Source organism: Zeus faber (assembly GCF_960531495.2).
Source record: "Zeus faber genome assembly, chromosome: 1".
NCBI lineage: Eukaryota > Metazoa > Chordata > Actinopteri > Zeiformes > Zeidae > Zeus > Zeus faber.
Genome location: NC_137193.1, coordinates 39504433 through 39521507, shown reverse-complemented (window position 1 = coordinate 39521507; position 17075 = coordinate 39504433). Strand labels below are relative to the sequence as shown.

At 43.0% G+C, this 17075-nt stretch overlaps 1 protein-coding gene across 1 annotated transcript in view; it reads left to right on the top strand.

Moving 5' to 3' along the window:
* ralgps2 (Ral GEF with PH domain and SH3 binding motif 2) overlaps positions 1–17075 on the top strand; it is a gene marked incomplete at its 3' end in the record, with an annotated part of 110117 nt that overhangs the window by 25014 nt on the left and 68028 nt on the right. The window contains exons 2-4 of the mRNA XM_080017555.1: positions 5041–5110; positions 14622–14749; positions 15074–15181. Of these exons, the coding sequence (XP_079873681.1) occupies positions 14690–14749; positions 15074–15181 (168 nt within the window). The 5' untranslated portion in view covers positions 5041–5110; positions 14622–14689. The remainder of the gene's footprint in view (positions 1–5040; positions 5111–14621; positions 14750–15073; positions 15182–17075) is intronic.

The window sequence follows — 17075 nt, the reverse complement described above, 5'->3', positions numbered from 1 at the left end:
GCAGTGTGTATCGACCTGCTGTCTGTGACAGACCTGCTGCCACATGCTGTGTTACTGTGTGTACCTGCAGGTCATTATAGAGTGTTTACGATTAGGCGGGCCGTTCCAAGCTCCAGATCAATCCTGTTCTCACACGGGGGCGTCGTGACACTCCCACCGCTGAATCCCACCATACTTGATTAGAGCACTTGCTTGAGTGGTACCTCAGTGACCTTAGGATAGGGGTCTGAAACTATCGGCTTGAGAGCTACAGCCCGCGAGACAACTTACTGTGCCCGCTACATGTTTATAATATAGTTTTAAAATCTGCTCTCCATTTTTATTTTAAAATCACAAAGCCTAATTATTTACGCAATTTTAGTTAATGTTTTCAGTATATAAAACAGAACAAAACACAATGTGACATAATAAATAGTTATTTTCTTTTTTTATAGTGTGCTTGCATAATCGATTCAGAAATTGAAACAACAGCATTGAATGCATGACCTTACACCTTACTGGAAGGGGCCTTGCTGAGAATTCCTTTTGTTCTTGGGGCTGAAATACATGTCCAAACGTGGTCCCAACTTGCTCATAGGACAATGAAACCTGCTGTATTATGGCAGTAGTGGATAGGGGTACTCAGTACAATCACGCAAGTTTTAAGGAGGTGTTGACACCAACACATTTTACATGGGGTTCATTTTCAAGGGCCCTCTATGTTAATTAGTTGTAGCAGTTTATGCATTTAGGACTTTGTTGAAGCTAAATTATATAAAACATGAAACTTTTAGCGTTCCAAAAATATATAAAAAAAAAAAAAAAAAAAATCTGGAAACAGCAACTCATCACAAGTATGTCATGTTATGTTGATATCAGATTATGGTATCAGTATTTTTATGAGTACATAATGAGCACAGTATCAGATCCAACAGCAGTAACTGTATCTGTGCATCCCTAATAGTGGGTATTTTACCATGATGATACAGCATTTAAGCTGAGACAATAACATTGTTTCCGGCCCATCCAATGTTTGGAAATGGCCAAACAAACATTTTATACGGGCAAAATGGGATTTTTTTGCCTTTCCTGTCAGAACCTAGACAATCCGATATAACCACTTAGCAGACCCATGTCAACATTTATAATAGTGGTAATGCAAATCTGTTGGGAAAAATTGACAAAATCACTCTCCGACTGAATTCCTTTTGGGGTTGGTGGGGTTGGGTTGTTTCCGGCCTTCCACAAGGAGAGTAGATTAGAGTCGTCTGAATGTCACATTCCCCTCACTGCTCAACTAAACACACTGACCCACTTTAGTGGCCCGGTGCATCTGCGGCACACTTTACAAATGCATGAGGCATTAAGCACTGCTGGCAGGCAAAACAGCATACACAGCACACGTGCATGCAGGCAGGAGCAGATGGAGGCCGTAGGACAGTGCTAAACCAGAAGCTCACCAAACTAAAGCTCTTTCAAGTCGTGTCCTGGTGGTGGTACACAACTGGTTCTGACAATTCGTCGAGCTTTGAATAACAAATTAGCATGGCTGTTAATGGGACAGGACACTTTCTTTTCCACGTGAGTGAGTGTGCGTCTTTCTGGGACTGTAAGGAAGGAGAAGGAAGTATACTGGTGCACTTAATACACAGTGTGAACAGAGTGAGAAACGGCATCCTTTTCAAGGTGTCACAGATCGGGCCCTGCAGGTTGATCAGCTGAAACCAATTGCACTGCATACACACTCTTTTAGATCAATTTGAGAGGTTCCAGGGGGTCCCAAGCAAAATTATTAATAGATCAACTTTAGCATTCTTTCATTTACGAGCCGTTTGAGAATATATAAGTGTTTTGATCATAGTTTCACTGTTATCTCCATAATTAAAGTAAGTTTGAACTAAATCATATATATAAGAATAAAACATTTGAGGTTTGTATTGCTGAGAATGGGGTCCCAGAAACTAAACTTATCAAATGTGGTCGCTGGCCTGATGCGTATGAAATTGCGGGTCCTTGATATGGAAAAAGGTTGAGAATCACCATTTTAGATCACTGAATCTTTGTCATGTGTAATCCTTTACACAGACACTCAGCTTGTGACCTTTCCTTGATCACACATCTGCAGCAGGGAGAGGCAATTAGTGCAAACCTGCTTCTAGGAAGTAGGAACCAGAGGAGCCCTTACAGACACCTGCCCAGCAGGCAAACACTTCACTGCGTGTGCAGAGTGCTCCTCTTGGCCGTGGCCTTTGTTAGGAACAGCACAGACTGGTAGGGAAAGATCTGAACACAAAGAGGTAAATGAGATTAACAGTTGACCTGAGGTGGAACACTTTCTGTGGCAGTTCTCCCCGCAGGCAAATGTCTCAGACTGCGTCCAGGCTACAGGGCTCAACGCCGGCCTCAGTTTTATAAAAGCATTCAAACATTCATATTTACTTGTGTAGTTGAAACCTGTCCGATTGCATTATGTACAGACGGCAATCCTTAGACGACTGTCACAGGCAAATGAGCAGCAATTAATGTTGCAATTTGTGACGGTACAGATGGATGTGCGTGAATCTGTGGCCAAAGCTTTATATTGTACAGCGAGCGATATCTGCCGTAGACATCGCACATGACATTCATGTCCTGTAGTTAGAGGAATAACAGGTTGTTGCTTGTTGCTCAGCCCTCCCTGCCATACATTCACCCAACACATTGTGTCACGCAGTCACACGGCTCGATCATTGGCAACGTCTCAATGTGTTTTTTACACTTCAGTCTGTGAATGTCAGACAGCGTTTGGGGAAATTAAATTGGGGAAATTATCCCCAATAGGGATAATTTCACTTCCGCACAGTTTGGTGAATCACATACAGCTTAACGGCCCTTCCCCTGCAACAAGCCCTGACACAAATACTTAACCCCTGTCTCTCGTCACTCATTTATCTGCTATTCTCTCCTTCTAACTCATTGCCCCTAAAAATTGTCCTAATAATCAGAGAAGCCGGTTTGACATCGCTTCAGTAGCCCTATAGTGATGATTTGATTAATATAATAAATGTGTAGTAATGTAATATGGGTACAGTAGTTGTTCAGTTAGACACATTTCAAACATAAAATTAAAAAAATTCACTAACTTTGCTCGTTAATTCCTGTGAAAACATGTGTCACATTTGGGCTGGTGTTTTGTTTAAATTTGGATTAGTTGAACAATAACAAAACAGTCTAAAGATTTCTATTCAAATGACCCCACCCTGAAATGGACTAAAACTCAACATTTCAATATTCACACCCTTTTTGGATAATTAAATATTTGTTTTACTTCAAATGAGGCAGCCACAGGCATATTGTCAGCCCATCCCAGCGTTCTCAAAGGCGTGCTACACCTTAGCACCACTCACATGCTGGTGCTGTGCGTGCGCGTGTCCGTGTGTCCGTGTCCGTGTGTGTGTCCCTTCCTCCCAGCGGCGCAGAGCACGTGTGGTGAAGCAGTCACCAAAGTGTATATTTCTGTAAGATCCCCTGCAGCAAAGCAGACGTGCTTCCCTCTGGGTGCAGAGTGTACACACTGTATGGCCAGTTTGAACCAAGCCTAAGAGGAACTGTGGCAGGGCGCTCACCTCGGTCTATTGGTTTTTAAATTCTAATAGTTTTGACTTACCAGCAACAGGGTGTGTTTTTCTGAGAAACTCACAGGATGTTGCTTTAGTTTATTATACCTGGAGGTGTGGAGGTTCCAGACGAGGAAGCAGAAGACCTAAGATGACAAAGATGTATGAGGTCCTGGCTCATTCCTGGGCCAGACTACCAGCAGACAACAGATGCTGACTGATCACCACTGATTGATCGTGGTGCAGGACGCTCGTTGTCTTCATACACCGAATGCAGATGACGCGTAATAAACTTGACCTCTGCGTGAGAAAAGCAGCCTCTGGTTTACTGTAAACTGCAGTTGGGTTTGGGGTTTTACCATCAGATTTCCTGCTTGTTTGGCTTTCAAACTGATCTTGGTGAAGTTCTGTTTGAGTCTTTCCAAAGGCTTATTTAGGCTAGGTTTGCCTTATGTTGACTAAAGGGAACTGGTAATTCTCCCTTTGCATTTCATACCACCATGGTAATGAACTAAATGACTTGAGGAGCTTTGTTTTAATTTTGTTAGCCATAACTCTAGTGAAAGGCCTTCAACTATCTTACCATCCAGCATTTCTCCCTACTCTGCCCTGTTCTCAAGTCCCACTGTCCCCTGACAGGGGGGGGTTATCTCTGATCTAAGTGAGACATCTAGTGGCCGCTGTGAAAATGGCATCCAAGAAGGCACAAAAATGTGTAAACGTAGCCCCCGTAGCTTTGGCCCACAAGTGTCTCCTAAATTGGATGTAGAAGATGTAGCGATCCAAGAGTATCTGTTCTTTGGCTTTGTATCAAGATTTATGAACGGTGGCACAGCAATAGGCACTGGATGTGCTCAATCAAATAATCGGGAATGGTGAAATGGTTGACCAGCCAAATGGTGGTTTATTGAGATAAGAATACTAAGTTGACCAGACTGTTGAAACCAGTTGAAATGCCAGTTTTTCATCAGACCCCGCCAACAAGTTTTTGTTCACTTCTTAAACGTCTTATATCGTCCTTTGTCTCAGCAGTTTGACCACTTGATGAAAGTTATTACTCAGCCTTGAGCAGTCTGTTACCAACACTGCGTGTGGTCTGTTTTCCAGAGGAATCGCTGGATGTTCAGCTTTAAGTGTCTTCACTCTGGTTTATTGTTTATTGTTTACAGTCAAACGGTGCCAGAAGTGAGTCACAAAGTGATCGAAGAACCACTTTTTAGACACTTCTATTTCACAAAGCTAAAGATCCTATAGCTGTTGTAGTCGCCCCACAGGCCTGGCTCCCACCTAGCAGCTAGTTTGTGTAAAACAAAACCAAATAAGAAGGTATGTTCAGAAATACAATATAAATACTATTTATAAGTATTGGATTTTTGGCTGTAGCAGCGTTTCCTATATGTGCGTGGGTTTGACTTTTTATGTGCTCTGATGAATCACACCATTTCTCCCTCTCTTCCTCACACAGACTGTTGAGAGCCACACCACCAGGCAGCCCAACACACCCTGAAGCACGATGTGCATCTGACACACAACTGGTAAGCTCCTTGTCTGTTCCAAAGGGTGTGCTTGTGGAGGTGGACGTGTGGCTCAATGCATGAAGGGTTGCGCGGTAACATTTCTTTCAGTGTTATCTGATTCCAAGCAGAGAATTCCAGTAGCACATATAGAATGCTACAGGGTTCTTGCAGATCCTTTAAAAGTCTTAAAAGGCGTTGAATTCAGAAATCCAAAAATAAGGCCTTAATTCGTATTAAAATGTCTTAAACATGCCTCCCGGATTGACGTCAGGCAAACCAGCGGAACCAACTACGCTGTTATTTTGTTTGCGACCGGGATGCTCAGAGTAGATGCACAGCTAGCGAGGCCATGGGGAAGTGCAAATTTAATGATAATTGGCTATTAAGAGTTGGCGGTATGCCTGAAACCGGTACCAGGCCATGTTAATAAGGCACGGTGTATTTTGTGCAGGAAGTGTGTCAAACTCTGCACGGTGAGTTTCAACTAGGCAGTGGAATCCCACATGAAGAGTGAGAAACACTAAACTGCCATGTCAACCCGACAACAGGCGCCGGGTATTTCCCAGTTCTGTTCTGAGGGACTAGGAGACGTATCCCACACAATCTCCCCGGACTCTGAAATTGCCCACACGTTTACATGCCGTTCCAACAAGACAGCCAACATCCGCAAGTTTGGATTAGCCCTCTACATCTCAGATCGGCTTGTTGCGGAGCCTCAATCAAACCACAAAAACAAACAACTGGACCTGCATGTCCGCGGTTGGTGCGAAGATCACGTCCAGATGGAGATTCCTGGAGCTACTGCAGCAAGAACAGGCAGTGTAGTGTGGGGGCTCAGCTGATGGTGGTGGGAATCGGTGGCCTCCACACCTCCTTACATGATGGTTGCACAGCGGGTTTCACCATGTGGCAGCGGGAGGTTTTAAGGGCAATGCCCACACTCTTCCATACCCAAGCGTGTTATCCTATGATGTGATGCTTCACTAAAAGACAAAATACCATATGAAGGCAGTAGAATAGCTATTTGTGCCTTTTTACTGATGATTCATGATTTTTATGTTATTGCTTCACATGTCTTCGACACTAGAAAATGTTACATGTTTGAAGTAGATCATCTCACTTTTCTCTGGACCAAAAAAAAATTGTTTTACGTTGCAATAAACATTTGAGCAAAATTGTCCCTAACCCGAAGTCAATTAATGTTGTTTTTTCTTCAATTTTGGTTATTGTAAAGTTGGTCTTAAATGTAATTCTGAGTGGCATTAAAAAGGTCTTAGTCTTAAATCTAACTTGCCTTAAGCTGTAGGAACCACATATTAGGAGAACCTCTTTTATTTTACATGCCCACTATTCACCATGTCTCTACAGACAGGAGAAAGCGCCAGAAAGTATTTTAACTGTGAGACCCCCCCCCAACATAGAAGCAATCACAAGAAAATTGTTGCATGTTTTTTTTGTTATTTTTGCAGTTTGTTTTCAGAGAAGTACCAACAAAGGGAAGGTAGCTGTGGATGCAGCAGCCTCTTCTGTGCTAGCATCAGTTTCATTAGAATTGTCACAATTATAACAATCGCCTGATCAGTTATTTGAGCTGATCGTGACCGTTTTGTAAAATAATTTGTTTCAACAACCGTGTTTCCTATGGACAAATACACTCATCGGCCACTTTATTAGGTACACCTTGCTAGTACCGGGTTGGACCCCCTTTTGCCTTCAGAACTGCCTTAATTCTTCGTGGCATAGCTTCAACAAGGTGTTGGAAACATTCCTCACAGATTTTGGTCCATATTGACATGATAGCAACACGCAGTTGCTGCAGATTTGTCGGCTGCACATCCATAATGCGAATCTCCCGTTCCACCACATCCCAAAGGTGCCGTATTGGATTGAGATCTGAAACTCATTGTCATGTTCAAGAAACCAGTTTGAGATGATTTGAGCTTTGTGACATGGTGCATTATGCTGCTGGAAGTAGCCATCAGAAGATGGGTACACTGTGCTCATAAAGGAATGGACATGGTCAGCAACAATACTCATGCCGCATCTCAATACTCTTGCTGTGGTGTTTCAATGATGCTCAATTGGTACTAAGGGGACCAAAGTATGCCAAGAAAATATCCACCACCACCACCACCACCACCACCACCAGCCTGAACCGTTGATACAAGGCAGGATGGATCCATGCTTTCATGTTGTTTACGCCAAATTCTGGCCCTACCATCTGAATGTTGCAGCTGAAATCGAGACTCATCAGACCAGGCAACAGTTTTCCAGTCTTCTATTGTCCATTTTTGGTGAGCCTGTGCCAATTGTAGCCTCAGTTTCCTGTACTTAACTGACAAGAGTGGCACCCATGTGGTCTTCTGCTGCTGTAGCCCATCTGCTTCAAGGTTCGATGTGTCGTGCATTCAGAGATGGTATTCTGCATACCTTGGTTGTAACGAGTGGTTATTTGAGTTACTGTTGCCTTTCTATTGTCTCGAACCAGTCTGCCCATTCTCTTCTGACCTCTTACATCAACAAAGTATTTTTGTCCACACAACTGCCGCTCACTGGATATTTTCTCTTTTTCGGACCATTCTCTATAAACCCTAGAGATGGCTGTGCGTGGAAATCCCAGTAGGTCAGCAGTTTCTGAAATACTCAGACCAGCCCGTCTGGCACCAACAACCATGCCACGTTCAAAGTCACTTAAATCCCCTTTCTTCCACATTCTGATGCTCAGTTTGAACTTCAGCAAGTCATCGTCACCATGTCTACATGCCTAAATGCAATGTGTTGCTGCCATGTGATTGGCTGATTAGCTATTTGTGTTAACAAGCAATTGAACACGTGTACCTAATAAAGTGGCCGGTGAGTGTATATTTATCACTACAAACTGAATCTGCCATCTGGCAAATGGTTGTGGTCTATCAGGACCAAAATCTTGCGCCACAAGAACAGTTTCTACCCCATGGCAGTGGGCCTCAGCAACAGGCCCCCCGCCCCCCATTGACTGTCTCTATCACACAAACAATACTTGCTACCGGCCCCTCAGTTCTTGCAATTCAATTTCCGATTACCGAGACGCACATCCGGGTCATTGAGGTAGAGTAATCGGGTGAAGATTCACAGAACTCCTTTTCACGTACTGTTACGACTATAGAGCTCAACAGTGACCGCTCCGTTTCCGGAAGTCAAAACCCCATTCATATTCTGAATCAAGGTTTTGATAATTAGCCATAATATGGTAAACGTCCAAGGTAGATGTACCATGAGCTATGAGGTTGTGAAACGATGGTATATGCGCGTGTAGAAGCCACAAGCCTGTATGATATCAACCTTGTTTTGAGAATGTTTTTTTTAATTGCGACGTCATGGAAAAGTGTAACAGCGACGTCTCTGATTCATGGAGCTCACTGTTACCATGCAATGCTTACCACGCCCACGGTTACGTTTTACGTTGTTTTACGACGCTTTTACGTCATTGTCGCCGAGTGAGTCACTGCCACCATAGAACTCTACGATCATTTACGTTATGTTGACCACGGAGCAACAATGACTTCAACACTATTAACGCTATAAACACTATCATAATGACGACGGTTAAATTCAAGAAGAAGAAGTTAAACTATCGTTAGGTTGGAAGTCGTTGGAATGCTATCATTTGCAATAGTTTATGGGATGAGTAGTTCCATCACTCTTAAAATAATTATGTACACAGTCTTGTACCATAGCCTTTTTTCCATTCCCAATTCGTTTTGCACCAAATCAAATGTTTATTGTCAAAATTCATCTTATACTGTAATTGGTTGGCTTGGTTCCAGGCTTAAATACTCTAAATGTGGCACGCTGGACTCAGTGGTTTGCACTGTTGCCTCACAGCAAAAAGGTCCTTGGTTCCTACCCCAGCCGTCCCAGGTCCATTCTGTGTGCAGTTTGCATGTTCTCCTAGTGTTTGTGTGGGTTTCCTCTGGGTCCTCCGGTTTCCTCCCATCATCAAATACATACACTACTCACAAAAAGTTAGGAATATTCGGCTTTCGGGTGAAATTTCAGGATGAACCTAAAATGCACAATAACCTTTACAGTTGAACTTAATTTGACCTTCTCTAAACTTTTGAATGCACATGTCCAACTGTTCAATGTCTCAGTACTTTTTGCACAACTTGCTGTTCTCTAACAAGGAGCTGAACGGCCAAATTCACAACAGGTGCTTGATCCATGAATGGACCAATACATTTCCTGGTTCAATTAGAATTGGTATTTAAACAGTCCTCTTCATCATGCTGTTCACATTTTGACATCATGAGACCAAGACGACACCTAACAACTGATCAACAGTACCTCACCATTGTGAGGCTTCAAACAGGATGTTCTCAGAGGGAAGTGGCCACTGAGCTTAGAGTGTCACAGAGCGTCATCAGCAGGTTGCAACAGAGAGACTGGAAGAGTCACAGAAAGGCATAGAAGTGGACGTCCTTTGGCCACATCCCACACTGATGAGCGCTTCATTGTGAACAGTGCCCTGCGGAACCGGATGATGAATGCCACTCAACTCCAGGCACATTTAAGGGAGGTGAGAGGCATCCAAGTGTCACGTCAGACCATTCAAAACTGTTTACATCAGCGTGGTCTGCCTGCTAGACGACCTGCAAGGATACCTGACCACACCACCAGGCACAGGCATCATCGTCTTGCACGGACCAGGGAGCATTTACGCTGAACGAGGGACCAGTGGCCTCAGTGCTGTTCTCTGATGAAAGTCGATTCACGTTGAGCAGAAATGATGGTTGCCAACGATGTTGGAGACGTCAAGGAGAGCGCTATGCATCAGCCACTGTTGTCACCAGACGAGCCTTTGGTGGTGGTGGTGTTACAGTGTGGGCAGATGTGTCTAGTCAATACAGAACTGCCCTACACTTTGTGAATGGTACAGTGACAAGCCCATACTACCTGAATAACATCATCAACCCAGTCATTGTGCCCCTGCATGAACAACACAGGCCTCATTTCATCTTCATGGACGACAATGCTCCAGCTCATGGAGGTCGCATCATTAGGGAACGGCTGCTGGAGACTGGGGCACCTCAAATGGAGCGGCCTGCACTTTCTCCAGACCTGAATCCCATAGAAAACCTATGGGATCAGCTAAGTCGCTGTGTAGAGGCTTGTAACTCTGTACCCCAGAACCTCAATGACCTGAGTGCCGCCCTTCAAGAAGAGTGGGGGGCCAGGCCTCAGCAGACAATAAGTCGACTTGTGAACAGCATGAGAAGTGGTTGTCAAGCTGTAATTGATGCTCAAGGGCACATGACAAGTTATTGAGACATTGACATTTTTTGTTGTGGTATATCCACCACTGTTGTTGGCTTTTGTTTCAATAAATTGTTTAATATGAGGTAATCACTATTGCATGCTTCTACTTAAATGCCCTACTTTCATGATATAATATCACTGTAGTGTGAACCTTTTACAATTTCCATAAATTTCACTTGAAAGCCAAATATCCCTAACTTTTTGTGAGTAGTGTATATGTGAGGGCTAATACTCCTGTCAGTGCCCCTGACCAAAGCACTGGCAAAAGAGCTGGAGTTGGTCTCCGGGCGATGCACTGCAGCCGCCCACTGCTCCTAGGTTTAGGATGGGTCAAATGCACAAGACAAAACTTGTTGCATTGTACTTTTACAATGACAATAAAAAGATATTCTATTATTTTCTATTTTATGAGGGTTTACTGAAACGTCAATGGAGTGAATGAATGGGAAATTCGCTTCTGGAAACGGAGCTGTTCTAAAAGTGGGCGGCAACTGTTGAGCTCTATAGTCATTATAGTACGTGAAAAGGAGTTCTGTGAATCTGCACTCGATCACTCTTCCTCAACGACCCGAATGTGTGTCTTAAGCTGCTTTCACACATGCACTCCGGACAATGTCTGGAAAATGTCCGGACCTGATTATCCAGACATTGTCCGGAGTTACCCTTTTAAACATGCAGCAAACAACCGGCAATTATCTGTGTCAGAAGCGTTTACTCTACGCTAATCAGTTTGCTTAAGACGAGGGGCAGAGCCCGGGTGGAGCATGCAGGAAGCAGGACGTGACATAACGACACAATGACGCTGCAGTTTTACAGCACGTACCCACGACGGTGGACGAGGCTGCAGACTTAACAGTAATTGGGCTTTTTTTTACGTTAATACTCCATGTATTTAGAAAGGAATAATAAATAAAGCAGAAATTAGTATGCAGCAGCTACACTCCTTGCACGAAGATCCGAACGGGGGGGTTGGTGGTGGGTGGGTTCTTCTGCTTACATCATCTGGAGAATGGCACGATATTGACTCTAAACACAGTATGATCTAATAACAACAGTGCAGTTCCTGGGGTGTCATGAATTGAGCGATTCCGCTCTGCGTCCTCTGCCCTTGCGCTGCTCGGACATTGTAGTCCCCTGCTCAATGTTGCTTCAGGTCGATCACTACCATGGGAGACAGAATATACTCTATGGCAAACTGTGCAGTTTGCCTTGTACTCGTTCCCACTGACAGGACTGACCTGTGGGCCTGTGTTTTTCTTCCACTTCCTTTTAAGGGCCGACTTGAGCTCGATGTATTCGCCGACATTTTTAAATATCGCGTATCTGTCTCTGTAGCGATGACGTGTAGTGACAAACAACTTGCCCGTCATTCTGATTTAACACTTCTCCACTGTCTCGTGGAACTCTTTTGGTTTTATGATTTCTCAGGTCATTTCAAGCATGTGAAAATGTAGTGTATGCATTAGAGTAGGGTGTGCACGAAATTACAGAGCAAATCACGTCCCTTATTGATTCAGTTCGAGACAGCGCATTTTATTTTCCAATACAGGACAATCCCCTATTATAAGATCCCATATTGATGGGTGGCAACCCTAGCTGCGTGGCGCTGTGCCGCTTTCTTCTGGTAATACTTTAACCTAATTATTTTAAAACATAATACAGATTAATAGTAAAAAAAAAAAAAGTAATACCTGTCACTGTAATTTCAAATTGTTCTTGTTACAACTGACTACAATTCAGGAAGACTGTTCATGTTCCAAACGCAACACCCACCTCTGTATGGACAGATGGAACAGGTACAGTTGTCCTATGTGCTCTGTCAGGTGGAAGTCTCTCTTGATGCCCATTGATTGCTCAATTAAGGCACATGATTGTAACGCAAGTATAGTATGATGATTAAATAAAAAGAAAAGCAATGATCCTAACTAGAACCATCCTAGAAGCCTGAGACTAAAGTGCAAGGCCCATCTAAGGGCTGACCTCTAAATATGAATGCATGACTTAATAAGAGGACAGGCTCGAACCTGTCGATTAAGATGGCCGTCTGCTATTATCGGCATTGGTTCCAAATATGGCGACCTCTGCAGAGGAAGCGGTGCTTAATGTTGACATGCTCGATTTGAACAGACCGGCCAAGCTGTGTGCTGTGACAATTGTGAATGTGTCACAACTGAAGATAATGAATTGATAACTAACACACAAAGTTATACAGTCAGTTCATTTTAACCATCATAGCACAAAAAAACAAAGAACATGTCTTTACTGTCCCTTTCTTTCTCGCCAATTTCCACGGATGTCCATGGTGGTGCCAATAAACTTCTACATATGGAGCGCCAGAATCCATCCAAAATTTATAGCAGTTGGACCATACTCGACCTTGGAGGTGCCAAGACTGTTGGACCTGATTATGGTTTCTGCCCCCTCAGCAGACCAACTGGCAGATTCATGTCCTGATAAGCTCCTGGAAGCGTCCGTGGATTTAAAGCATCATTCCCTGCAGAAATTGTATCTTATGCCATTATCACGTTTTATCAGTGATCATGTGAATAGTTTGTGGTTCATCCCTGAAGCTGTTTGACCAGGTTGAGCATTGGATTCAGTGCGTGACTTTCTCTGAAATAACGACGATCAAACAGAAATAGATCAGTTTTAGAAGAAGTGAAGAAAAAATACAGTGTTTCAAGTTCGGAACACTGTTCAAGACATTATTGTACTAGTCTAGTTTTCTTCATGTGCAATATGCTACCATCTTAAATATCTTCCTTTTTCCGTCTTCATTCTCTCCGTCTCGGTCTTGAGGATGAGGAGTGTTCAAATAAAAATCACGGGTGGAGAATATTCTGACTTTTATTCTATATTCTGATACCTGGTTTAATGGTTATTAATTTTACTGTCCAGCAGTCCAAATGTACTGGACTTTACCACCTCATCAGCGCCTTACGCAGCTTTTCATTCTTCATTAGTGTCTCTCTGACACACAAGTCCAACTGGAGTAAAGGAGGCAGAAGAGCTGCCTTTTATACTTTCCAGGACATATTATTAAAATGTGAAAATTTAAACAAAACTTGCCATCAGTTCGAAGGCTCTGCTCGTTGGTCATTAAAAAGCCTTTAATTTGTCTTTAGTCAAGTGAGTTTTACCTGTAAAAGATGTGGGCAACATGCAACCACTTTCAGTTTGTTTTCAATTTATCTTTGGCAAAGTGTGTGTGTGTGTGTGTGTGTGTGTGTGTGTGTGTGTGTGTGTGTGTGTGTGTGTGTGTGTGTGTGTGTGTGTGTGTGTGTGTGTGTGTGTGTGTGTGTGTGTGTGTGTGTGTGTGTGTGTGTGTGTGTGTGTGTGTGTGTGTGAGTGAGAACTGGTCTGAGGTGTGACGTGACTGACACAGACTGCTACCTTCTCCCGCAATCCAATTTCCAAAGGCTCTGTCTCTAATACGAGACCTAAAGCCATCTGCTCCATCTTCCACCCTGTGGACTGGTGTATAAATGTCGGCATTTCCCTGCTGGGACAGCAAGTTGACATTTCACTATATGCCTCATTAGGAGTTTGTTCAGGTTTTGGTTTCAGCTGAAATTTGATGCATTTGTATGTCAAATGTTATGAGACAACAAGTGAGAAGAATGATTATCAGAAAACTCCAGTATTTTTTATTTGAAACCTTATTTTTCAACCATTGGGAGTCTTTTACATTCTGAATCTATTAAAAATTGATCGAGCATTGAGAGAATGGTTCTTCAGTGAGCGTGAATCCCCCGGCTGTCGACTGAGGATAAAACAATCAATACTGGATCAAATCTGATTCCAATCACTCGGGTTGACTACCAATTATCACGAAGGATTACGTGAAAAATATTGTGAGTTTTCCTTTCATCGATTAATTTACAGAATACAGACTGTACAATTTGCCATTACCAAGAAAATGTAAAACAGCAGGTATTTTTTTTCTTAAAAACAATCGGATTGGATGTAGGTCTTCGGGGAAAGAGGCAACCGAGCTCATCAGTTATTCAGACTTTATTCTGAGAAATGCAGCCACTTTGCTATCATTCCTCACAGGAGATTTTACTGTAATCTACCTTGAAGCTCATCTGAGTCACAAATCAAATGTACTAGACTTTACCTATCCTCATCAAACGGCTCGTCCCTTTTTCACCACTAGGTGGCGCTGCAGACCCCTGTTGTGTTTGACAAAGTTACAATATTAATTGTCTGTCTGTGTGTCTGTGTCCAGAGGGCCAGGCAGGCTTTGCTGAAGCTGAGGATGAGAGGTCTCCTTTGCTAGAGCTAGATGGTGTGGGAATGATGGATGTCCCCAATGGCCAATCAGGTGCCAGCACAGCGGCTGCCACACTCTCTGAGGTAAAGGTCCCACCCACTTCTTCACCCTCTTTCCCTTTTTGCCAGAGAATCAGACCAAAATTGGATAAAACTCCCTTAAAATCTCCCTCAGGTCTGATATTGTGATCATTATAAGGCAATGCAATTTTATATCTAATCATAATTCAGCTCCATGCGTGCATGCAAGAACCTAAATTATTATTTGCCAGAGTTGTTTGGCCTAAAGTCTTCCATTCACTGTTTTGAAGTAAGCCCTCATAATGGAGCCAAGGCCTTATTGACCCACATCCTCTTGTCCCGACTCAGTCGCTCTGCCTCATTTCTTTGTGCCTTTTATTCCCCCAGAAGAGCAGCAGCTCTGAGTCCCTCAGCGATAAGAGCTCCTTCGAGCTGAAGAAGAGTTTCGATGCAGTTGTGTTTGACGTGCTGAAGGTCACTCCCGAAGAATATGCAGTAAGTTTGCTGAACACCCACTTCAGCCCTTTTGGCTATGTATTGTTAGCATCTGAAGGATTGAGATTCAAAACACAGGATCTGTTCTGTTTTTCTGAATTGCCGTTTTGCTACGTTGGTGATTGTGACATCAGCTACGGTTTGAGGGGGAGTCAGAGGGGGAGTCTTAGAAGAGGATGTTGACAGGCTGAGGATTACATTGGGAGTAGACAAAGACAAGTAATGGAATTCTGAAAATCATTTTTGAAGAAGGGATTGTGATCCTTCAATTTCTCATTCTGAAGTGATAACCTTAAACTGAGTTTAATATTTTTATTTCATGCCATTCATAGCTTATCTAAAGCACTTTTGTTTGCCCTTGTGTATGAAATGTGCGCTACAAATAAACTTTCCTTTTACTGATTCTGATGCTGTTGTTTCTCCTTATTAGTTTTTTTCTGCATAAATGATCAGGGATAATACTTTGACAGTTTTAAAAGTTTTAGCATGTGTTTTATGGTTGCGGTCATCCTGTTTAAAAAAAGGAAAAAAATAAGGTATTTTTATTTTTGCCAAAATTATGTAAATTTTCCCCAAGCGGATACAGCATGACCAGAACCAACAGTATCCAATGACTTCCTTAGTTGTTATTTGACAGCACACCGGGTACGTCGGTACTCCAGAAGCATTGACTGGGGGAGAAGTCTTTAACGCAGCCCCTTATAAATTCCAGTGACTTCCGCAGTTTGGCACTGGCTCCAAATGGGAACCCGGTTCTCTGTAGCCAGTGCGAGGCCCCAGGAGGCAGAGAAGAGGTGGGTGTGCTGCTTGTGCTGGAGCGCAGTAGTTTCATAGGCGGGGTGTTGAAGCTGAAATGATGGAGGAGAAACAAGGTCAGCGTGGATCAGTAATAATTGATGACACTTGGCAGAAACAAGTAGACTCTAGATCTTCCCGAATGGCGCTGAGCCGGAGTTTCCATGAAGGCTGTGGCAAAATAAACAGTTCTTCTAAACTAGGATTACAGCGCTCCGGGTCGTTATGATGATTTAGATAAGATGCAAACAACAACATTTTTAATGTAAACTTCTTATGATGTTACGTTTTATTACTTTTATTTAAATCAGTTTAATGCTCATCCAGTGTGCTGCTTAATTTCTTATCCTCACACGCAAACACTAGGGGGCGTCCTCTGTCCTTGCTAGCCTAGTCTCTCTTTCCTCTCTGGAACGCTCTCATCTCATATTTAAAAACCTCCTGCTCTATCAACTACATTTTAAAATGAATTTTTAACTTTGACAGGAACATATCGTAATACCCCTGTCGAAGTTCAATAAATGACAAAATAGCTGACTGACAAGTTTGTGACATTCTTAGTTTTGTCAACATCACCGCTCAGGGAGGTTAAAATACTGAGGTTTAGTTGTGTTCAAAGGCGTCTGAAAAATCTTTGAGCTGCTGTAACTCGTAGCACACAGTGGTGTGTGGTGCGCTTCTGAAGAAGATGAAGCTTCAGTTTATTTGTGCAAAACAAATATATAAAACAACAGTAGACAGGATAAAAACTATGTCTGCATGCGCATAGCCAGCGTGGTTTACTCAGAAGTTAACAAAGTTCATATCTATTGACTGATCAAGCAGATCCAGCTGGTCCAAACCACGCTCACCATCCAGCTCACAACAAGTTGTTTATCGTCTCTTGAAGTGGAGAAATAACGGAAGCCACTGAACATGGTGCAGATGTTAACTGGATTGGGAATACATTTTGGTGTTTATTTATTAAGCATCATTCAAGCTGGCCCCCCCCTAGGCTGCGTGTTGGACACTGCTGGCGTAATGTGATGGTTCAATAGCTGCCTGTTTTGACCACTGTGATCCGGTTAAAGACTCAGTTTTATCCCGCAACACTGCTGTG